General features: G+C 42.9%; 1 protein-coding gene across 1 annotated transcript; it reads left to right on the top strand.

The window, feature by feature from the left end:
• Positions 1-245: 245 nt before the first annotated feature.
• LOC144691452 (gonadotropin-releasing hormone receptor-like) lies at positions 246-23,176 on the top strand. Its single transcript, XM_078559555.1, has 3 exons — positions 246-791; positions 14,770-14,977; positions 22,932-23,176. The coding sequence occupies exons 1-3, from the start codon at positions 246-248 to the stop codon at positions 23,174-23,176; spliced, it is 999 nt and encodes a 332-aa protein (XP_078415681.1).
• The last annotated feature ends 1,016 nt before the right edge of the window (positions 23,177-24,192 follow it).

The following is a 24,192-nucleotide window of genomic DNA, read 5'->3' as shown; positions in this document are numbered from 1 at the left end:
AATTTATTTCAAGGACCAAATAAACACCACTAGCAAATAAAACCAAGTGTGCTGCAGTCTTTTGTAAAGGGATTATAGGCACTCTTCATTATCAGGGTTTCATAAACATTAGTGAAGGATCATATTTACCTGTGCTTGAATTTGACCTTGCCAGATTGCTGCAGCCACAGAGAGAGAGAAACAGCTGGCTAACAGTTCGTTATACACTTAGACACAGTTAGGTTTGTTTTCCTGCATCCAGAACCATGTCTTTAATCTCCCAGACGAATGACACTTTGGTGCGCCACATGGAATCCAGAAAGAATTGCTTCCTCCCTCTCAACAACAGCCTGGCAGCCCCTGTGTTCAACTGCTCTTTGCATCTGCCAACACTGACCATCTCAGGTGTCATTAGAGTGGCCATCACCTTCTTCCTCTTGATCTTCTCCATTGCCGGGAACACAATTTTCCTGATGAAGCTGTCCAAGCAGCATCAGAAGAAGGAATCACGGCTCAAGCTGCTGCTTGACAATCTCATAGTGGCCAACCTCCTGCAGACCCTGATTGTTATGCCAATGGACGGCATCTGGAACATCACAGTGCAATGGTACGGCGGTGAGTTCCTTTGTAAGGTTCTCAACTTTCTCAAACTCTTCTCTATGTACTGCCCTGCCTTTATGGTGGTGGTGATCAGTGTGGATCGCTGTCTGGCGATTACAAATCCCTTGAAAAGTGCAACAAAATGTGTCCACACTGGAAAGTGCATGATCGCCATGGCTTGGTTCTTCAGTATGGTTTTGGCTTTACCTCAGGTATGAACCCTACACTGATGTGCATGTCTTTAGTAATCATTATTTTGCGGAGCGTATAAAATATTATATAGATTTAAAGCTTAGCTGTTATCGCAATAAATCAACTGTTTCTGAATATAAACTTTTTGCATACCTAAGATTTGAGGTCCAGCCCAAGTAGGCTCTGGCTTTAATTTTGAAGTTAGCAACAAACAACCTTGCCTTGATTTCCTTAACAAAAACAAACAGAAATACCTGGAAAAACTCAGCAGGTCTGGCAGCATCGGCGGAGAAGAGCAAAGCGCTGCCAGACCTGCTGAGTTTTTCCAGTATTTCTGTTTCTGTTTTTGTTTTGGATTTCCAGCATCCGCAGTTCTTTGCTTTTATCTTGATTTCCTTAATCCTGGCCATTAGCACTAACGTGTTCTTATTTCAACAATAGACTGCTGCTGTTTGATCATGTTTTTATGGTTAGCAATTATCATCAAACTGAAGCAAACTGTCAGTCATACATAGTTTATGACAACCTCCACAGTGTACCTAATCTAGCTTTCTGTTTCATTCATATGACTCACCTACACAAACCCTCTTATTTTCCCTCAAATTTTCTCAGTTCTCTATTCTTCTGAAAGGGTTGACTATATTTCCTGGCTGAAATTACCTGAGCAGCAGTCTGGTACTTAGTAAATGTGACATTTATTCATGTGTGTGCCCTACCAAGGAATGCTGGCCAACTGTTTGATTATGAAAGGATCACACCCAGCCTGGTTCACCCACATCCGCACCTGCATACTCCCAGGAGAGGCTATGGGTTACATTCCAGAAAAGAATCCCTGGGTGATTTCACCTATTTAACCCCTGGGTACTGAGGCCAATTATAAGGCCCCAAGCTCACCCAATCACTGATCAGCTAACAACACAGACTATCTTAACCTATATGTCATCGACCTCCTAGCTGACCTAGGAGCTGGGCTTTCATTATCATAGTCAAAAACAATGCCCTGTCACCTCACAAAAGCAGGGAACATAGTTAATTAAATGCAATTGGATCACTTGTGATCCTATAGACGACTCAAATACACCATGAAAGCTAACATCTCACATTAAAAGTAACAGATTTGAGAATGGATATAAGATTCACTCTTGAGATATGGGCATTGCCAACAAAAGCAATTATTGCCCATCCCTAGTTGCCCTTAGGAAGGTGGTGGTCCTTCTTCTTGAAACAGTGCAGTCCCTGATAGAAAGGGAGGAGATAATTGATAATCAAATCAAATTTAAAGAGGATAACACCACTGGTTCTTAGGGAAGAGATAGTAGAAGCACTGTTACATATATATTTAAAGTACTGAAGGAGTGGCAGGCAGCTAATGTATTTCCTACATTTAATAAGAGTTATATGTAGGGATTTGGACTCTATACTAAATCCCAGAATAAGAAATGTTTTGTTGAGGAATAAGCATATTGGCAAAATGGACCATCACTAATTTAGAACGCAAGCTAGCAAGGTTTATTAGATGATAAAGATTAATACATAGCCTTTCAGTAGTCAAGGCATGGCATGATAAACACGTTCAACGTGTGTCGCTCTGTCTTTCCTGTGGACCCCTGACTTCTGGGGTCCTCTCTTCTTGGTTACTTGAACCTGGTCTCTTGAGTCACGATGTCCCTTGAGATTTTAGCTTAGCCAACTTAACTCTAATGTATATACAAATCCCTTTGCAGCTTTAAGACGTCAACTCTAATGGAAAGTTTTCCAACCCACAACTTCTCAGTCTATCTTAACTGCTGAAGTTTCCAGACCATTTTTCTAGCCTATCAGCTTTGCAGTCTTGGCTTCCCTTCTAACTGCTAAACTATGACTTGGTTAGTGATTTATGTTTACTTCTTTCAATTTACTGCACTGTATTCACTGCTCACAATGTGGTCTGCTCTACACTGGGGAGACCAAAAACAGATTGAGTTACCGTTTTGAAAACACCTCCGTTCAGTCTGCAAGTGTGATCCCGAATTTCAAATCATCTGCCATTTTAATTCTCCACCCGGCTCCAACACTGATCTCCTCCCTGTTCTCGGCCTATTGGGAAACTCAAAGTAAGCTCAATGAAAGTACTGTTTCACCTGAAGGAGTGTTAGGGGCCTTGGTTAGTGAGAGGGGAGGAAGTAAAAGGGCAGCTTTTGCATCTTCTGTCTTTGCATGGAATGGTAGGATGGGAAGGGGAGGGGGTGAGGGTGGAGTGGACCAGGGTGTTGCGGACGGAATGGGCTGCTCGGAATGCTGAAGCAGGAGGGGCCAGGAAGATACGTTCAGTGGCAGCATCATGCTGGAGGTGGCAGTAATGACAAAGGATTATCCTTTGAGGCTGGTGGGGTGGAAGGTGAGGTCAAGGGGAGCCTTATCATGGTTCTGGGAGAGAGGGGGAGAGGTGAGAACAGAAATGTGGGAAGATTTCTTTGTTGAGGAGAAAAGTAGATGTGATTGAAATGGAGAAACTGGAAAAAATTGATTAGTCACTTTATAACCTTCTGGACTGAACACAGGGTTCAACAACAACAACAGAAAATGCTTGAAAAACTCAGCAGGTCTGACAACATCTGTGGAGAGAGAAACAGAGTTGACGTTTTGAAGCCGTGTGATCCTTCTTCAGCTCTTCTCTCTCCACAGATGCTGCCAGGCCTGCTGAGCCTCTCCAGCATTTTCTGTTTTTGTTTCAGGTTTCCAGCATTCACAGTATTTTGCTTTTAACAGAGTTCAACAACACCAGATCATAACCACTACCCACCAACCCCCAACTCTTTTATTTGTTTTAGAATGGCAGCTGTTGGTGATAATTCATTATTCCCATTTACATCTTCTCTAAACCCATTTTTTGATTCTTTACTTGTCCCTTTACCATCTCCTTTTGCCTTAAACCGTTATCCCTTTTGTTGTTTAATCTCTCCTGCCTTCCGCCATGCTATGGACCTTCCCTTTTGTTCTCCTCCACCCCCCTCCCCCACCCCTCTTTCTCTGCTTCTGTACTTGCTTAAAACTGCCACTGACTCCTTTCCAGTTCCGATGAAGGACCACAACCTAAAATGTTGGGCAGAATTTACTGGGAACAAGTGTGGATCCCAAGCTAGCACTTGTCTGGAGGAAAACCAGCCCTGTAATCTTCCCAGAGACAGCCTTCTAATTGGCTGCCTCCAAACTCCCTGTCCTTGCAGGCTCCCAGTCCTGCCAGCTCAATCACAGGGTTGGCAGTTCCAGAGCCTCAGCGGTTCTGTCAGGAGAAGTGAGTACTCTGAAGAAGGTCGAAGAACATGAGGGCACCTCAACATGGAGGCGCTCTCAGAGGCATAAGCCTAAATGAAAATTTCAGAAGGGACAGGCCAGTAGGCAGAAGGGGAACCCATCCTGCAGAAACATTTGAGTCATGGGTGTGGCCTTTCCTGATGGCAGCTCCTATTTGGAATGTGTAGCCTCTGACGCTGGTGGGCATCCAGCCTGCTGCAGGCAGGCAGCCTCCATGGAAATGGCAGCCTCTGCATGCGTGGAGACGCAACTCCACCACTGGCAAAATGTCGGCAGTGCCAGAAAATTGCTCCCAATTAGCCTCTCAAGCATGAAAATTCCCTCACCCCCTTTTTGATCCCCTTTTTTCCAATAATTATTATATTTTTTTATATATTTTTTTTCTTTTCCCACCTATTTCTATTATTATTTTTAAAATTTATTTCCATCCATTGTTTTATCTCCACCTTTTAGCCTACTTCAATCCCTTCCCCCCACCCCACCCCCACTAGGGACATCTGTCACTTGCTCATCCTGCTTTCTACCCTTAATGTCACCATTAGCACACCCTTTAGTGAATATCACCACCGTCAACACCCCTTTGTCCTTTTGTTTATGACATCTTTGACAATCTCTCCTTTGCCTCCGCCTATCACTGGCCCTCTATCCAGCTCCACCTATCCCACCCCCCTTAAACTGCTTATATTCCACCACATTTCTTATTCCTCTTTAGTTCTGATGAAGAGTCATACGGACTCGAAACGTTAACTCTGTCTTCCTTTCCACAGACGCTGTCAGACCTGCTGAGTTTTTCCAGCAATTTTTGTTTTTGATGCAAATTCCCTGCTGGCCTCTTCGTACTAGCAGACAATCCATTTCCAGGACACCCCTGGAAAACTTCTTCAGCAGCGATAATGCATCAAGGGGCTGTCCTGACAAGGCTTCCCCCCTATTTTCTGCCCCCCACCCCCCAACCTCCAAGCCCACCATCACAAGGCTGAGAAAATTCAGCCATTAACTCTGTTGCTCTCCACAGATGCTGCTCAACCAGCTGAGTATTCCTAACACTCTGTGGTTTCATTTCAGATTTCCAGCATCTGCAGTATTTTACTTCTGAGACAGACAAGGGTAATGCTGTAGGCATGGGATATTCAAATTTTCAAAAGCCCTTTGAAGAAGTATGCAAAAGTCAGAACATGGGGATTCAGGGGAAAAGTAGCAGAATTTATTGTAATCTTCGAAGAGGTAACCAAACATTTAACTTATTTAGATTTTCAAAAGATCTCTGATAAGGTCCAAATAGTAGACTCATGACTAAGGTGGAGTCAAGAGACAAGTAGCAGGATGGATAGCAAACTGGCTACAAAGTGGAAAACGGACAAGAAGGGTTAAGGGTAACTATTGATAAAAGGTGAAAAGTGGTGTCCCACAAAGTTTGGTGATGGGATTACTGTCGTTCACCTTTCATACAAGCAATTTAGACTTGGGAATCTGAAGTGCATTTTCAAAATTTGTAGATGATACCAAATCAGGAGCACAGCTAATGCTGAGTCCATTTTGGTAGGAAGAATAAGGAGGTCACATATTTCTTGGAACAAAAGCCTAAATGGGGTAAAAATACGCAAACACTGAAAGCAGCAGCATAGATTAATAAACCCATTCAAAACATAAACAAAGCACAAAGTTTATTCCTAGAGGGATAGATTTGCAAAGCAGAGTTATGTTAAACTTCTATTGAACCTTGGTCATATCACACTTGGAGTAGTGTGCACAGTTCTAGTTTCCATGTTATAAAATGGATATTGAAGCATTGGAGAAGGTGAAAAAAGATTTACAAGGTTGACATCAGAATGGAGAGGATAAATTGAAAATTTTGGAGCTCTCTACTCTAGAAAAGAGAAGGCTTTGGGCTGACGTGATGGAGATATTTCAGAGTATGAAAGGATTTGATAGGGTAAACACAAAGAAGATGCTTCCACTTGTGGAGAAGGCCAGAAATAGAGGTCAAAAGTATAGGGTTGTCACCAATAAATCCAGTAGGGAGTTCAGAAGAATCCTCCTTCCTCAAGGAGTGGTTGGGATGTGGAACTCGCTATCACGTGGAGCATTTGAGATGATTAGTATAAATGCATTGAAAAGTAAGCTAGATAATACATAACGGAGAGAGGAATTGAAGGTATCACTGGGTTAAATGAAGAGGAGTATGAGGAGGCTTGTGTGGAGCATAAACAGTGGTATGGGCTAGTTGGCCTTATGTTTCTGTAACAAGAACAAGAAATGCTGGAAATATTCAACAGGTCATGCGGCATGGAGAGAGAAACAGAGTTAACGTTTCGGGTTTCAGGTTGATGGCTTTTCATCAGAACCTATTGGTCTGTTTCTGTGCTTTATATTCTTTGTAATTCTACGTGCTGAATGTTCGCCCACAATGATGTTCAGTAGGGAATTCCTGGATTTTGACCCAGTAACCTTGAAAGAACTGCAATCCATGTTCAAGCTCATCAATGGTCCAATTATTATGTAATTAAACAAGATAATTAGAACAAGGCAATAGTTCTGTTTCAAAGACAGAATGAATCACAAGCTACTTGCCTGTGTGGGTTGTTTTCAGAATAGATATGTGATCCCAGCTATGTACAAATGACATACCCTCCTCCTGTGACAATAAAAGAAAACTGTTTCAATAACTCTACCCTTTTCCCATTATAATGGCCCAAATCTTCCAATAACCAAATTGTCGAGACCTGGACTTAAGCTTCAGAACCCCATGGAAGTCCTGACATGCACAAATGCATTGAAATTAGTCGGGAAGTTTAAACTTCCAATGAGCTGGTTTCTGTTGCCTGGTATGATAACTGTCACTTTAAGATCAGTTCAACTGAGTAGGGGTCATGTGATTTGTTCAAACAATGTTAAGCTAGTGTGGGTGAATAAATTCTAAGGGAGGAGTTTCCTAGGAAATGGTTGTATGAGGGGCTGGCTAGGTACAAGCAGCCACAGAAGCTCTTGTGTAAATAAAATTCATTTTGCTTGACTAAGAAGCCTCCCAGAGTGTGTCTCTCCATTTGGCAATGAGGAAAAAAACTATCCTGGCACTGTCTCCCACCTGCAACTGTGAGTGTCGTGTTTAATCGATGACTGTGAATAGGAAATTATATTACTCACTGAGATGCCTCTTTTCAGCCGGATAAACACATTCGACTCCTCTGCAGAGGAATGGGGTCAATATGTCAAGCGCCTTGGAATCTACTTTCAGGCGAATGAAGTAAGGAACGAGGGGAAGCATAAGGTTCTGAGCGTTTGTGGAAGCTAGACTCACAGTCTAGATCCACAGGCTTACTGCTCCAAGTGGACCTGACTCCAAATCATTCAGTGAGTTGGTGGATCTACTTAAGGATCATTTCCAACCAAAACCTTCAGGTATAATGCAACATTTTAAGTTTAATTCACGAGTGAGAGCCCCGGGGGAATCGATCATTGTGAAACTCAAACAATTATCAGAGCACTGCAATTTTGGTAAGACCCTAAGTGACATGCTGCGGGGTCGATTAGTCTGTGGTGCGTGTAACAATGCTATACAATGTCGGTTGTTAGCAAAATTGATATCGATTTCAAACGCATGATGGAGATTACGCTCGCTATGGAAAGCGCTGAGGCAGATGCATTGGAGCTGCGGGGCGTGCAAAATGGCACTGTACACCAATTAAGGCGGGAACCGGCAGCCAGCTGTGACGCCAAATCAGCCGAAGCCACTGGGAAAAGGGAAGCAGTTCCAGTAAGCTACAGAACTAAAATATACAGCCGAGGCAGGCAGGCAGTGATTCCTAAAGTCCAATATTATCGATGTGGGAGTAACCACAATCCTGAATCTTGTCAATTTAAGGAGTGCCATTATTGTGGAAAAAAAGGACACCTGAGGAGACAAGGCAGGGCTAAGTCCAGGCAGCCGAATAGCCAATCATACAAGATGTTATAAGTGCACAGTGTAGAAGGCCCTGGCACCAGTAAGTCTGATATTTAGTCTCTTTTCAACCTCTAGGATGTTAAGTCAGACCCAAGCTCCATAACACTCTGTGTAAATGGGAAGCCTCTGAGTATAGAAGTAGATACAGGTGCATCAGTCACTGTGAGGGCAAGAACACATTCCAGTATTTGGGAGGAGATACCCAGCCTTTAAATTTAGAGAGTACTTCGGCCAAGCTGAAAACATATACCTGAGAAGAAGTAAAGGTGAGGGGTACCATCATTCTACCTGTAAGCTACGGACAGCAGTCTGCCCGGCTACCTATCGTCGTAGTACTGGGTGGTAGAACCAAGGCTTCTGGGCTGTGACTGGCTCAACAAAAAAGCTAAATTGGGCTGATATTTTCCAGGTGAGGACAGGGGGATTGTCAGAATTGTTAAGAAAATATGACAGTGTCTTCCAGAACCGGTTAGGCAAAATTAAGGGCTTATATGCCAAAATCTACCTGGATCCGGAAACCACTCCCCGATTTTTCCGAGCTCGACTGGTACCAAATGCTCTGCATGAAAATGTGGATACTGAACTAAAGATGTTTGCAGAACAAGGTAATGTGCAGCCAGTTCAGTTTTCGGAATTAGCTGCATCCATCATCCTCGTCTTGAAGCCTGCCAAGTCTATTCGCATTTGCGGTGATTACAAACAAACCATCAATCAGGCCGCAAAGCTGGACAAGTATCCTCTTCCACTAATCAAAGATCCTTATGCAAAACTGGTCATATAATAAGCTGGACATGAGTCATGCCTACCAATAGCTTGAGTTGGATGACGGTTCCCGAGGATATGTCACAATAAACGCCCATAAAGGGCTTTTTCAGTAATCGCGCCTGCCTTTGGGTGTCTCGTCAGTATGTGCAATATTCCAATGCACAATGGAGAGCCTACTATAGGGGTTGCCACAGGTTGTGGTATACCTCGATGATGTACTCATCACTGGGGCCACAGAGGCCAAACATCTGACAAATTTAGACTTACCTTGGACACAGGATCAATGCTCAAAGGTTACACCCTGTTGAGGAGAAAGTCAGGGCTGTAAAAGGAGCACCATCCCCATGAATGTATCTGAACTTAAATTGTTTCTAGGAATAGTCAATTATTAAGGGTGATTTTTGCCAACTCTATCCACTGTGTTGACCCCCTTACACACCCTACTAAAGAAGCACCACCACTGGTCTTGGGGGAACTCTTCAGGAAACGGCTTTCAACAAAGTGAAGCAATTGCTGCAGTCTTCAAGCCTACTTGTACACTTCCTCCCATCGAAGGAACTAATACTGATGTGTAACACCTCTCCATATGGCTTTGGGCTGTATTGTTCCATGAGACGGCGGATGGTTCAGAAGGGCCGATAGGATGTGTGAAGAACACTATCAGTAGCTGAAAAAAATCAAAAAAGAGGGCTTATCAATAGTTTTTGGCTTCAAAAAATTCCATCAGTATCTACATGGGAGACATTTCACTATTGTTTCAGACCATAAGCTACTGTTGGGCCTTTTTAAGGAGGGCAAGGTTATTCCACCAATAGCTTCTGCGAGGATTCAGAAGTGGGCATTGACCCTGGCTGCATATGAATACACCTTCAAACACCAACCAGGGGTACATATTGCGAGTGTGGACGCCCTGAGTTGCCTGCCCTTGAGAGAAAGTATAACATGTACATCTATTCCTCAAGAAACGGTCTTGGCCTTAAACATTTTGGGTATGCTACCAGTCTGTGCGAAACAAATCAAAACCCGGACCAGTCGGGATCCACTGTTATCCAGAGTGCAAGATAAAATCCTTACAGGATGGGGAAATGAGACAGTTTCAGAGGACATAAAACCCTACTCCATCCATAAACATGAAGTTGTCAAGATGGGTATTGTGCCATTGGGAGACCGAGTGGTCATTCTTGTGCTGGGCAGGGAGCTACTCCTGATGGAACTACACAGTGGCCAACCTGGTATCTCGAAAATAAAATGCTAGCCAGGAATTATGTATGGTGGCCTAGTATCCACACTGATATTGAAAACCTTGTAAGGCATTGCTAACAGTTGCAGCAAAGCCTGCCAGCCACAGCTCCACTACACCCTTGGGAATGGCCTGGCTAGCCATGGGTCTGCATCCATGTCAATTATGTAGGACCATTTATGGGTAAGATGTTTCTCCTTGCAATTGATGCGCACACTAAATGGATAGAAATTTTTGAGATGAAGACACCGACATCGATGGCGACCATCAAAAAGTTGCGGCACTGCTTTGCAACTCATGGTTTACCTGAATTAATCGTGTCTGATAACGGGGCAGTATTCACCAGTATAGAGTTTCAAAACTTCACCACTCTCAATGGTATAAAACACATAAAGGCAGTATCCTACCACCCAGCATTGAACGGCTTAGCCAAGAGAGCTGTCCAAACTTTTAAATCTGGCATGAAAAAACTATCAGGTGGATCTTTGGCAACAAGAGTCTCATGTTTCCTGCTATGTTACAGTACAACCCTACACGCAACAACAGTTGTTCCTCCTGCTGAACTGTTTGTGAAACCTCATCTCAGGATGAAGTTAAGCCTTGTGTTTCCAAATTTGCAGGGGAGGGTAGAGTCAAGTCAGTGCAATCAGAAGACTTGATTCTCACAGTAGAACTAGGAAGTTCTCAACTAATGAAAATGTGTACGTGAAAAACTTCAGTAGCAGTCATAGGTGGATTCCTAGAAGGGTACTCTCTGAGACTGGACTGCTTTCGTATCAAGTAGGGATAGAGGGACGGATCATTCAGAAGTACATTGACCATTTGAGGGGTAGAGAGGCACTCCCACAGTCAGTGTTACAACCGAGTGTTGGCAAACCTGTGTGCACCAAAGATTCTGGTTGACTTGTAATAAACGTCAAGGACATCCCTGTGGAACTTAATGATAATGAATTGTCTGTACCAAAGGAGGTACCCTTTAGTACAGTTCCGGAAAATGTCGATCCAGTAGAAGCCTCGCAACCTGTCGACTTACGCCGTTCGACACAAATTTGAAAACCACCCAAAGACTTAATTTATAACTGTGGGGTTTATTGTATGTATTGTGTAATTGAAATCCAGGCTAATGCTATAAGTAATTATTTTTAGAATTCAGAAAATTCTTGGTTCAATTGTATAAAGCAATCGTTAACTGTAAAGATGTACAAAAGCTTTAAGGAGGAGAGGGATGTGATTACTATCACTTTAAGATCAGTTCCAGTGAGTAGGGGGTCACGTGATTTGTTCAACCAATGTGTAGCTAGTGCGGGAGAATAAATTCTAGAGGAGGAATTTCCTAGGAAATGGTTGCATGAGGAGCTGGCTAGATACAAGCAGCCACAGAAACTCCCATGTAAATAAAGTTTGTTTTATTTAACTAAGAAGCCTCCCAGAGTGTGTTTCTACTGGGACCCTCCGTGAATGTCTCTGAACTCCATGTCAGAGACTTGGGCCAGATAGACGGAACTTACCTGGAAACTTAACTAGAAGATATTACGTCAGATGATACCTGGTCCAACTCAGTAATTATCCAGCATAACTGGACTAAGTACCACAACCAACACCCCAATCACCGCCATGACCTGACCCAACTACCCCCTGCCACCCAACTACCCCCTGACCCCACTCAACTGCCTCCTCCCATCCGACTACCCCCTGAGTTGGCGACCTCTTCACGCAATTGCGGAGTGGGGGGGGCGGATGGCCAGTCTGCCAGTGACAAAATGGAATTCTCATTTAATGCATGGTCACCTCCATCAGCACAGCTGTGGAACCCCCTATGATGCAGGTTCTAATGGCCAACGTCTCAGCATCCATTACAGCACAAACAGCTTCGATCAATAGTCTGAGTGCTGCAGTGGAAGTTTAGATTGCTTTTACGTAAGAGGAGACTGCCGCTATATGGCTTTGGATATTAGTCTTCAAATGGAGCTTCCAGGGCATCTCAGCAGTCCTGCAATCTGTTCCCAAATAAATTTCTAAAATTACTGAGGTGCCATCCTAGGACAGTGGCAGTTGGAGCATAGGAGTACCTTGGAGCAAGAACCTGCTGTCTTCTCTCAGGATGACAAAATTCATGCTCCCTCCTCTGTCACTCCACCAGTCCCTTTGCTGTTGCCTGTCAGCCAGTCAGCCCAGACTGCTGCAGGCCACACCAAGATAATGCAGTCTGAAACCAGGCCTTCTAGGCCCAGAGCTGCTCCAGTTCACCTTCCAAGATCATCTGTAGTCTCCTCAATTGAAGGTCAGCAGCCTTCCACCACCCATGCTGCAGGCATTGGGGAAGCACCTCGTAGGAGCACTAAGGCCAAGACAATCAGAAGAGGCAATGAAGGAATGCCTAAGAATGATTAGTTTGCTTTTGTATACATCATGTCATTTAATTTATAAATTTGGATTGGAAAATGCATTTTGGTGGCTTATGTTTTTGTGTTATGAGAAGGAGGACAATGTAATGTTCAATGATAGAAGAAAGGTAAGGAGTGTGGGAGTGTTGGTAAATGGAGAAGGTTGGTTAAATTTATTGGTATCACTCATGAATTATTTGATCGCATAGAGCCCAGGCAAAAAGGGACTGCCCACATTGTGCCCTCCCTTCCTCTTTCTGTTCCTTCACTTCCCATTGTACTTGCTCTTCCCTCACTTCCTCCTCTTCTTCCTTCTTCTTGTGCTCCTATTTCTCAGATGATGGATGGTGGCAAGGGCTGCCTTTCATAATAGCCAGGTTGTGGAGCACCAGGATACTAACACAAATCCTGATATCTGCACAACTGTGTACTGCAGAGTGCCTCCAGAGTGGTTCAGGAAGCCTTGTTTGCGGACGCTGATTGCGCGCTCTATAATGTTTCTTGTGGCAGGCTGACTCTCATTATGGGCCTGCTGTATATATATATTATATACATGTTGTGTGTGTGTGTGCGTGTGTGTGAGTGTGTATTTTGAAGTCATGAGTCATGCTATGAGTGGATAACCCTTGGCACCTTGCAGCCAGCCTTTGACTTGCATTGATGTATCAAATCCAGGATGCACAGAGGGCTGCCACAGAATGGAGGAATTGTGTACTGCTGGATAACAGCATTCACCTGTCTATGAACATACATCAGCTGTACATTGAGAGGATGGAATCTCTTTGGTTCAGGAAAATGGGAGAGTTCACTTGAGGGACACGCAAAGCAATAAGCGTGCACTCAATGGCACTCTGCTACATAGGAAAGCGTGCATTCTGAGCAAACCATATTCCTCACTCTGCCTGCTTCTTTTTGGCAAGGGGGAATGAGTTGAAGCTCAACTTTGTACGTAGAGCCTCAGAGATCTCCCTTGTGCAACAGTGTACTGCAATGTGCAAGATGCTGCTTTTATCTCCAGCAGCAGCCTAAAAGGGCCCAGCCAAATGAAAAAGTTATGAATCACTGGCAATGTGCTCCTTGCCCTGCTTTCAGGCTGATGTTGTTACAGCAGTGGGCAGATTTTAGTCGCAATCACTTTCATTGAATGAAGACATCTCATGCATTGGTCTTGGCTGAAATTGAGGTTAGAGAATTGCTCCCTAAATACCCTCAGCAGATATGGCCTCCTGCTAAAAGCTTTACTTCCATCTCTTCTTCCTCCCTTTTCTAGCAGCTTGTTCTGCTCTGCATGGCCACTCATCAACATTCCAGTCATGCTCAATTTCAAGAGGAAGGTCAATCAGGCTATCCATGTTTGGAAGCAACGTGTTTCAGCATAATCCTTTAAACCAACAAAAAAAGCACTTCAGCAGAAGCCAGGTCACTTCCTGTAGACTATTGACGTTAAACAATGAGAGGAAAGCTCCAATAATAATAATGCATTTCATCAGCAGCTGGAAAAAAATCAGTAACTAACCCATATGTAGTTTATGATCCCTTTAAATCATTCCATTGGGAGGTTTTTCATGTCAGTTAACATGCGTTCAACCATGGGAGATTTAGAGTTGGTGTTGACTGAAGTATGGCATTCAAAGATGCCAGCGCTGGCATCAAATCAACATGCACACTGATTGACATCATAATCCATCAGCTCTGCATGCTGTCAACAATCATTAGATGCATTAACTGTACAGGTGGCTGACATACTTCCCGTCAAACTTTGGCTAATAAGTGCATAAGAGAATGGGCTTACAGAGCCAAATTTCTCCCCCAAAATTTGTAACAGGGGATCTGATCCATTGAATAGCTGAGGTAGATGCTGAGACAGCTATTTCACAATGATGGGCAATCAATCAAATCCACATGATGACCAGATTTTGATACGCATCCTTTCAAGTGAGATATTAAAAAATATGATAGTCCTGCTAGATAGATCATTTAGAATTATGGAAATTTGGTATCATGACCGTAAAGCGGTCAAATTCTCATAAAACACCACAGATTCACAAATGTTCTTGAGGTATTTTTCTACATTAAAGGGGCTGAATAAATAAAAGCTATTGTTGTTGGGGAAAGCAAATCTGCCTATATGTGACTCCAGTCCCATGCCAACATTATTGATTCTTAAACTGCCCTCTAAAGTGATGTGGGCAAGCTGCTCAGGACAAAACTTCACCACATGGACTTCAACAGTTCAAAGAAAGGCCACCACATTCTCAGGGCAATTAAGGATGGGTGCTAAATGCTAACTTTACCCATATCCTGAGAGTGAATAAATATAATGAATGTTCTGCTTTTTATGACTGATCTTGATTTTTTTTCATTTTCTGTAGTTATTCCTCTTCAAAATGATCCACTTCTCAGAACCGCTCTCCTTCTCACAATGCGCAACCCTGGAAAGCTTTCATGGTCAGCTGGACCAGAAATTCTACAACCTCTTCACCTTTGGATTCCTATTTGTCATCCCTCTATTCATCATGCTGATCTGCAATTCCACAATAATCATCAAGATGACAAGTGCCCTGCACCCAAAAGATAACCGTATGCTTTCAATGTTTACAAACTTTCCAGTCACCTATTATTAAGGGAGGTCTATGTGTTCAATACTCGGAAAAAGCTGTAATATGCATTTCATGTCAAACACACTTCTGGGGTTAAAATATATTATGCATCAAGTTAAAATAAATGAATTACTGTAAATACTTAAAGCAGCAGCTCATCATTAGTTTAAAAATAAGAATGGAGCTTACAAAGATATAAATATATATATATATTATATACTGAAGTTCATCACCTAGATTTCTATAGGACATGCATGAAATGATGTGAAGGAAAAGGTTTGCTAATCTATGCTGCCTGCTCATTATAGTGATGATGTATTTTGTATTATAATACAGACACTCGTCACCCCAGCCAGTACCAGGAACTCTCCTAGGAGAGACAAAAACCAGGTTAAAAACCCAGGCTTATTAGGGGCATTGGAAGTTTCCTCTTTGACCACCTGAGGTGATCAAAATTAATCCAAGAGACCAAACAAGAATTAAGGATGATTTTTTTGTGTCATTTTTACTTATTTAAAGAAGAACTGCATTAATGAATTCAATTAGCCTAACATAGACTGCGCATGTAAAAGTGTGGAAAAAACAGAGAGGGGAAGGAATTCCTGGAACATGTACAGGAGATCTTTCTTAATCAGTATGTTTCCAGTCCAACTAGGGAGGCAGTGCTGGGTCTAGTTCTAGGGAATGAAGGGAAGGAAACAGAGCATGTTTCGTTAAAAGGGCGTTTGTTGAACAGTGATTAATAACTTCAGGTTTAAGATAGTTATGGAAAAGGACAAGGTGTAATCAAGTGTTAAAAAAAACTTAACTGGAGGAGGGCTAACTTTGGTGAGGTAAAAGGTTCAGGTGGATTTGAATCAAAAATTAGCAGGCAAAACAGTAATTGAACAAAGAGAAGCCTTTAAAGAAGAGGCAATTTGGGTTCAGGATGAGCAGGGGAGATTTGATCAAGATGTTCAAAATCATAAATGGTTTTGAGTAAATGAGGAGACTTGAAGAGTTATTATGACACAGCCAATAGTAAAGGCTAAGTTCTTTAATCTCAGAGGGAAACTTGAAACAACTGTCATAACCCATTTTTGCAATTTATGTTTCAAGATGCAGGCTTTGAATTCAGTAGTAATAAGATGATCGAGTCTCAAGAAGTTTTTTATAAAACTAAATTAAACATTTATTAATACAAGAAAGATTGTAAACACATACACATGTCTACAAAATTACAATTATAATAACTACAAAAATTCCCTAATTAATCTGACTCTCAGTTACACCCCTGTTAAGGTAAGAGTAAAACCCATAGATTTAACAACTGGCAAAACTACACCCTGGACAGTCACATACAAAATGAGTTTCTTTCAGCTCTGGGTCTTTGCAGACAGACTTGGGGCTTACAGATTGGAGGCGTCTCACACTTGTTGGATCTTAAAATGCCTCTACCATACATCTCCTTTCTCCTTTATACATATCTTTCTCTTTGAATATAAATTTTCCATTGTATCACTAGGCTTTTAACTTTACCTCTTCTAACAATAACATCCTTTCATCCCACCAATTTTATTAGTAAGCTGAAAAAAGAAACACTTGCTTGGCACCTTCTAGCTAGGTGTAAGATTTCACCCGCAGTCTTGAATGGCTTCTTTTAACAAATGCAAATTTACACTTCGCCTTTTACCCTCCTTAGTTTTCTCTAATTACCATCTCAAAACTACTATACATCAAAGCACCCAGACTAGCTGTCTTTAATCCAATTAAGACACACACAGACACACACATAGACACAGATACCACTAGAACTCTATTTTAAAAAATAATTTCCAATAACATTATAAACAATAATATCCCTTCATGATAGGAGTTAAAAAGAGAATTAGATAAACACTTGAAGGGAAGAAAGGTACAAAGCAGTGGAGAGAGAGCAGATAAATAAGATTAATTTAATAACTTTCCTAGAGCCAGCACAGGCACGATAGGCTGAATGGCCTCCTTCTGTGCTATTCTACGTTTTGGAAATGTTCTCTCGGATAGGTTATATTGAACATTTATAAATCATTGTTTAGGCCTCTGTTGAACTATCATGTTCAATTCTAGGCATCACATTTTAGGAAGGATACCAAAGCCTTGGAGAGAGTGGAGAGGGGATTTATTAGGTTGAGGCCAAGGATGAGGAGCTTTGGTTATACAGAGTGACTAGAAAAGCTGGGATTCTTCTCTTTAGAGCAGAGAACATTAGGAGGAGACTTAATAGAGATATTCTAAATTATGAGAGGTTGTAAAGACATCGACCTTGATATTAGCGAGGAAACATGAACAGAAAATGGCTGGGGAGGGATGTGGAATAACTGATAAGGAACCTATGATCCACAGACAGGTAGGAATGTCCAATTTCAACAGGAATGGCTCATTATAATTTTGTTTCCAGGTTTAGCAACTCCAATGTGCATGAGTTGATGTGAGTCCACATTATGCAATTTCCCCTCAACTATTTAAAGGCCCAGTTCACAGAGGAAATGGAGGAGGAGGTTTATCAGGTTGCATTATAATAGATAAACCAGGAAGTTAAAAGATGAGTAGAAGAAGAGAAAGATTTTCAGACACTTCTTGGTTTGGCTGCTGGGGGGGTGGGGGTGGGGTGGGTGTTCTTCTCAGCCAGTGGGAAAAACGCTGCATGCTAACACCACCAAGAATGCTTTGCTGGAGCTGGGAGAGGAGGTGAACAGCAGGAGTGTCACCCCAATGTCTTGGATTCGGTGTGGCAAGCAGTTCAATGACCTAAGGTGAGGAAAGGTAAACATATGGCTATATTTTCCTTCACTGCACCCCCTCGCATTTTTTCTTGTTAGTTCTATTCCATTCACACCACTCCTCACCCTGCACCACCTTCGTCACAACAAATCAAACTGACTCAATACACCTCTTCTCACCCACACTCCATTTATATGCTTACCTCCTGTGTGTTTTCTCATTGTGCTTGTGACCCCAATCATCGTCTCATCTGATTCAGCCTGTGCAACTTCCAACTACTGTCATCACACATCCAGAAATTACACTGGCCTGAATTTTTGGAAAGCCAACTTAGCCAAAATGGTGCTGGAGACCCGATGCTGGAAGTCCCACCTCTGAACTTGGCACCCAACATTTTCATCTGATGAGGCGAGGGAATGGGGGAAGTTTGTAGTTTGCACATCCATGGTTCACAGCAGCAGCTGCACTTGTCAAAGTGCAGTTGCCTTCAAAGAGATCCAATTTTCATAATTGGGATGGGAAAAACACAACTTGTGAGCTTTAGACCTTTTAGGAAAAGTTCTAAAGCTGTTGGTGTTCTTTGGAGCAGTAAAGTACCCTTTCTGATAGGTCCAGGGACACCTTTGGGTGAGGTAAGGTGCCCTTTTGGAGAGGTCAGGTGCCCTTTGGGATTGTTAAAATTAGACACAAATGTGTGTATAAAGTAGACAGACTTATTGGAACTGTCAAGTTAATTGGAACTGTCAAACTGCCAAAGGAACTGTCAAGCTGTTAAGGCATTTAAATCTCCTGGCCTTTAAACTTTAAACACCAAGAAAACATGAGGATTATCATTATAGGATTTGTGCTGCATGACTGATTTCACAACCTATCATTATCAACATGCCTGTCAGTTCACAATTTGATAACTCCAAGTTCTAATTAAGTCTTTGATATGGGACTACATCTACAAATGTTTGTTTTATTAAGGGATTAAGCACTTAAATAAAATATTTGTTTTATAAGGGATTATGTAGTTGAAGGAATGTAAATTTAGCAAACGGGTTTATATGAATGATAGTGTTTTCTTTTATAAAAAGTAACATTTGCAATAGACGTTTAGAACTTTATTTCATTTCATCTCAGTATGGGTCCTGAGGTCTTCCCATGGTGAACACTGGGTGAGTTAGCATGGTGGGTGTAAGGGAAAAGCATGGCAGGTGGGTGGCATGGGTTGGATTGAGTTGGCACTAAGTTGGCATTGGGCCTCAAAGGGCCATGGGGGTGGGTAGAGATGCCTGAGTTGGCATGGAGAGTAAAAGGGGCCATAGGGGTTTGGTGGGAACATGAGTTGGCATGAATGGCACATGGAGAGTGTGTGGGGACATGAGGGGGTTTGAGGGGTGAGGGCCAGAGGGCTGTTTTTTTGTTTTATTGTATTTTTTCCAGCAGGGACAAAGTTCCAGATCACCGAGGTGGGCCTTTCACACAGTGCCATTTCACTGCACCATTTCCAGGGGTGGTGGGCCAACTCCCACTAATACTTTTGAGCCCCCGCCCCCTACCCATCCCACCCCCAGAGCAAAAATTAGACTGTCCAGGGCACTTTCTCTTGAGTTGGGTTTGTGAAGCTGGAAATTTTCCTGACTCTGTATTCCCGATTCAGGAGCGGAAATTCAGACCACAGTTGGCACAATCTTCAAAGGCGTGCCCATGCATACATTTTATGCATTTGCCTGATTCTCACCTTCATAATTTGCACTACTCCCATCAGATGTACATATCACACAGAATCATTCTGAGGCATCTTGTGCTGCCCTTTTAGGAGAAGAGAGAGCAGAATGTCAGGGCAGGCTGGGAACCAGTGGAGGACCATAAGACGTGGTAGTGGTCTCCCTGGTAGAGGAGGAGGCACTAGAGATCAGCAGCATTTCAAGCTCTCTCAGTGTTTACAAAGGTGAGGTTGGCAATCCTGCAACAAAGAACATTACTCTTTCAAACACACATCTCCTGCAAAGCAACTCAAACCTTCAGTGGACTGAAGAACTCTGTTGAAGTGTTTCATGTGCAGATCAACATTTTCAAAGTTCCATCACTTAATATTAACCCTTTCTTCTCTCATCCATCATGAAAAGGCCAAGAGCCCCTGATGAGAGATGACAATGACTCCTCTGAAGAGCTGTTACCTCCTGAGGATGCACTGTCACATGACATCATCTGCACTAATGCAGATACCAGCAGCCTGGTTGCATCTCTTATTCAGATATATGGGGCTGCATTTGGCTGAGGAGGGAGAATGACGGAACAGATGAGGCAAGTGCTGAAATTTCTCAGAGCATCTGCATGTCTCATCCATTGTCACCACCTCAGTCAATACTCAACATGATGCCTCCACTCCAGCTGGCCCACACTTCCCCTGCACAGATCTTAATGGAGCCACATCAGCATGCGATGTGTTATCAAGCAAGCCATAGAAATGCTCAGGTTAAGGTTCAGTTGCCTTAACAAATCTATGGCTCTCTATGAGATTCACCAACCAGGGGTTGCAGATCATTGTTGTATGCTGCATCCTACACAACATAATGTAAGGTCAGTGGCTGGGAATTTTGGAGCAAGTAACTCCCCTCCTGACTTGCCAAAGCCTGTCCACCATCTACAAAACACAAGTCAGGAGTGTGACGGAATACTGTCCACTTGCCTATATGAGTGCACCTCCAACAACACTCAAGAAGCTTGACACCATCCAGGACAAAGCAGCCCACTTGATTGGCACCCTATCCACCATCTTCAGCATTCACTCCCTCCACCACCTACGCACAGTATCAGCACTGTGTACCATCTACAAGATGCACTGCAGCAACTCACCGTGGCTCCTTCAACAGCACCTTCCAAACCCATGACCTCCACCACCTAGAAGGACAAGAGCACCAGAAGCATGGGAACATCACCATGCGCAAGTTCTCTTCCAAGCCTCACACCATCCTGACTTGGAACTATATTGCTGTTCCTTCACTGTTGCTAGGTCAAAATCTTGGAACCCCCTTCCTAACAGCACTGTGGGTGTACCTACACCACATGGACTGCAGCGGGTCAAGAAGGTGACTCAGCACCACATTCTCAAGGGCAATTCAGGATGGGCAATAAATGCTGGCCTAGCCAGCAACACCCACATCCCATGAACAAATAAATAAAAAACAAAGAGGTCTAAAAGCTCAGGATGAAGAAAACACTCATGACTCCTCATTAGATGAGGAGAACAATAATAATAGAGAAGATGAGGACCTGGACACACGGTCACTGGAATGTGTCCATGGCATAAAGGATGCTTTAATAGCACATAGGTTCATTTAGACCTATGTTAATTGCACCATTGTTGCCCAACCCACTATAACCCCTTGCACAAGCAGTTATGTGCCCCTCAATGCAATGGTCCAAATTCACTTAATTTGTGAGATTCAAGACATCTTTTGGAGATGCTGATCAGCAATGATCTGCAAGCCCCTGGTTGGAGATTTTTCAAGGCACCTGATCCTTAATTTCCACATTTCTATGGCTTGCTTGATAACACATCGCATATTAATGTGGCTGGCATTGTATCTCTCCTGCTATTGAGTGGGGAGTATTCCTCAAAGGTGTCAAGTGCCACAGTTGAAGAGGATATTCCTTGTCCCCAAGCAGCCATCCTGTCAGCATGGTACTAAGTCAAGATCTTTTGGGGATATTTGACTGCCAGAGTAGGAATGAGTCACAGCAGCTCCCAGGGAATCACATGCAGACCCACATGAACCTCTTCTTATGGTTGCAGACAGGTAGGCATTGATGGAGTGGAAGTTCTCGCAATTCACAAACATGGCTAACTGGTTGGGTGGTGTGGGGGCTGTTCTGATTGCTATGTACATGCAATCTGTGTTGCTCTGCGCGAGTGCGAGTTCCAAAATGCAAACTTCAATGCTCGCTCTGCCTGACTGTCGCCATCATTCAAAAGCGTTATATATCTGTGGTCCTGGAAAATAATTAATATGCTACCTGCCTCCTGCAGTGTGAATTGCTCAGTGCCAACTCCCTTGATATGTTTCCTGTTGCAGCCTGGAAGGAAATAGAAGCAAAGAAGGTGGTTATTTTAACTGCCACAGCCAGGGGATGGTCACAAAGTCCAGTTGGCAGAAGGCCTTTCTCGAGGAGGCTGCAAAGGTTGGCAACCAAGTACTATGTCATCTAAAGCACTGTTCCTCCAAGGGGTCAAGGAAGCTGATCCTCTGCCTGAATACCCTGTTGGGTGAATATGGTCTTCAGTGAACATGGGCCTCTGTTGCTGCCTTTTCTGCTGACCAACTGCCACTCCTTCCTTAACATGTCATTGGATCCCGATTTCAATACATTTATGAGTCTCTTGCCTCTCCACAGTAGGCCACTCGTTAGACCTGTTAACGGAAGCTTCAGGTTGGGTGCAGTGATATAACTGTTGTCAAAGACTTTTCAGAGAACTTTTTTTTTTTTAAAAATGAGCAGTGAACTAACTGCTAGGCATACCTGCCTCACTGTGAGTTTTCTGGGTTGAAATTTGTCTTGGACACAATGCAAAACAGGTAGAAAGGCATCAACCACTGACTTCAATAGAATTGCATATCAGGGGATGGGTGTATAATAAGCAACCTGTGCAGTACCACTTATTTTACATTACCAACCAAGAGGAATTTCTGCTCCTCTTAAGTAAAACTGCCAATTTAGTGCTAGCAATACAAAATTGGTGTTTCTTTTTCCCCATGTAAAATGCCAATCCCAATTGGATGGAGACTGGCCAAATTCATTTTCCACGTTGCCCTTATAGGCAGAGGGCACTGTCATTCTATCAATCCTCAGGCCCCAGAAGTGAAAGACCAATATACTAACACAGCATCAAGCAATCTCAGTTTCTTTTTAATAAATGCGGTGTTACATTTTTTGTGCAGGATTAGGGATGGAGATGGATAGTGCCACTGTAAAGCCTGGTAAGCAGCCTGTATATGTTAGAAAGAACTATTGCCTGGTCCCATTGAGATCAGCTGGTTTTCTAGTTGACTCGCACTCAGAACTCTTCAATGTCCTTCCTCGAGATTAACTTAAAACCATACAAAAGCTCTATGCCTTATTTACATATTGTGCATACTGTGTTCACTGCTGACCTCCACATGACTTGAAGAAGTGCTGAATTTCTCTAAATATTTATTTTACAGAGATGGAGCTGAGCCGATCAAGGAATGTCCTGCCACAAGCTCGCATGAAAACAATAAAATTGACAGCAGCATTTGCCACTTCTTTCATTGTCTGCTGGACTCCATACTACTTTATGGGAATTTGGTACTGGTTTGACCCCGATCTACACAATAAGTTGCCCGACCCTATCAATCACTTCTTATTTCTCTTTGGGCTACTAAATCCTTGCCTTGATCCATTTATTTATGGGTATTTTTCCCTTTAGTTCATTCTTAAATGTGACATTTGTGTTTTAATGATACATTGTTCATCACTCCAGCTATTTTTCTGCTTTCAAACTCTGCACAGTTCTTTTTCTCAGCTCAACCACACAACCCTAGAAATGCTGTGACATCCCTGGCACACATACAACCATGCTGTGGCAATTCTAGAACTTATACTGTGAGTTATGAGATCCCTGATACATGTACCAGCCAGGTTATATAGTCCTAGCATTTGTATAGTCCATTTGTTCTCTTATATAGTCCATGCCTTGATAGTACATGCAACCAAATATTTAAGCTCCAATTTTCTTTAGGCTACGTATGGGGTCATTGAATATTTTTAAGGCAGAGGTAGATTGATTACCTTTACTAACAAGAAAGTTATCGGTGGTAGAAGGGAGTGTGGAATTCGAAACATATACAGATCAGCCATGACCTTATTGAATGGTGGAGCAGGGTCGAGGGGCCGAATGACCTACTTCTGCTCCTATTTTGTATGTCCATACTTCATCTGTGGACGACTTAGATGGGACAGCTGTAAGGTTTCTCAGTATTTGATAACTCTATACCAGCATTACAAACATACAATGGATCTCACAGGGCCCATTGTGGTGGCCAGCTGTGTGCACTCATTCAGCAGCAAATGTGTTCTGCCCACCATATTGGAATGGGCTCCCCCTTAGACATTGAAAGCTGCACCATAAGTATTAAAATATTAATTTAGATAAGGATCCATTTATGAAACTGGGCTATCATATTCAGGGAGCTGACCATTTGCTCCATGATGTACAGAATGGTCTCCATGCTCTGCACAAAATGCAAAAACAAGATGGAAGTGGACTTCTCCATCCTCTGATCTAGTATGCTCAAGCTTGCTGACAGACTGCCTAATACATCTAACACCTCCTGAATTATACCCATTACCATTTTTAGGTATACCTGGGCCTGGGATGTAGAAGCTGAGTCTTCTGGAGCACAGCTACCATCAGATCTTGCCCCCCACCCCCCCGACCCAGCA

Source organism: Cetorhinus maximus, chromosome 2 (assembly GCF_964194155.1).
Source record: "Cetorhinus maximus chromosome 2, sCetMax3.hap1.1, whole genome shotgun sequence".
Classification (NCBI taxonomy): Eukaryota; Metazoa; Chordata; class Chondrichthyes; order Lamniformes; family Cetorhinidae; genus Cetorhinus; species Cetorhinus maximus.
This window is presented reverse-complemented; position numbering and strand designations above follow the sequence as displayed.

What these genes read in the sequence shown, in the direction of transcription:
- LOC144691452 (XM_078559555.1), top strand. Translation starts at nt 246, where the DNA reads ATGTCTTTAATCTCCCAGACGAATGACACTTTGGTGCGCCACATGGAA. An exon ending in TGGTTTTGGCTTTACCTCAG is followed by an intron (nt 792 to 14,769) that starts GTATGAACCCTA and finishes CATTTTCTGTAG; the next exon opens with TTATTCCTCTTCAAAATGAT. An exon ending in CCTGCACCCAAAAGATAACC is followed by an intron (nt 14,978 to 22,931) that starts GTATGCTTTCAA and finishes TTTATTTTACAG; the next exon opens with AGATGGAGCTGAGCCGATCA.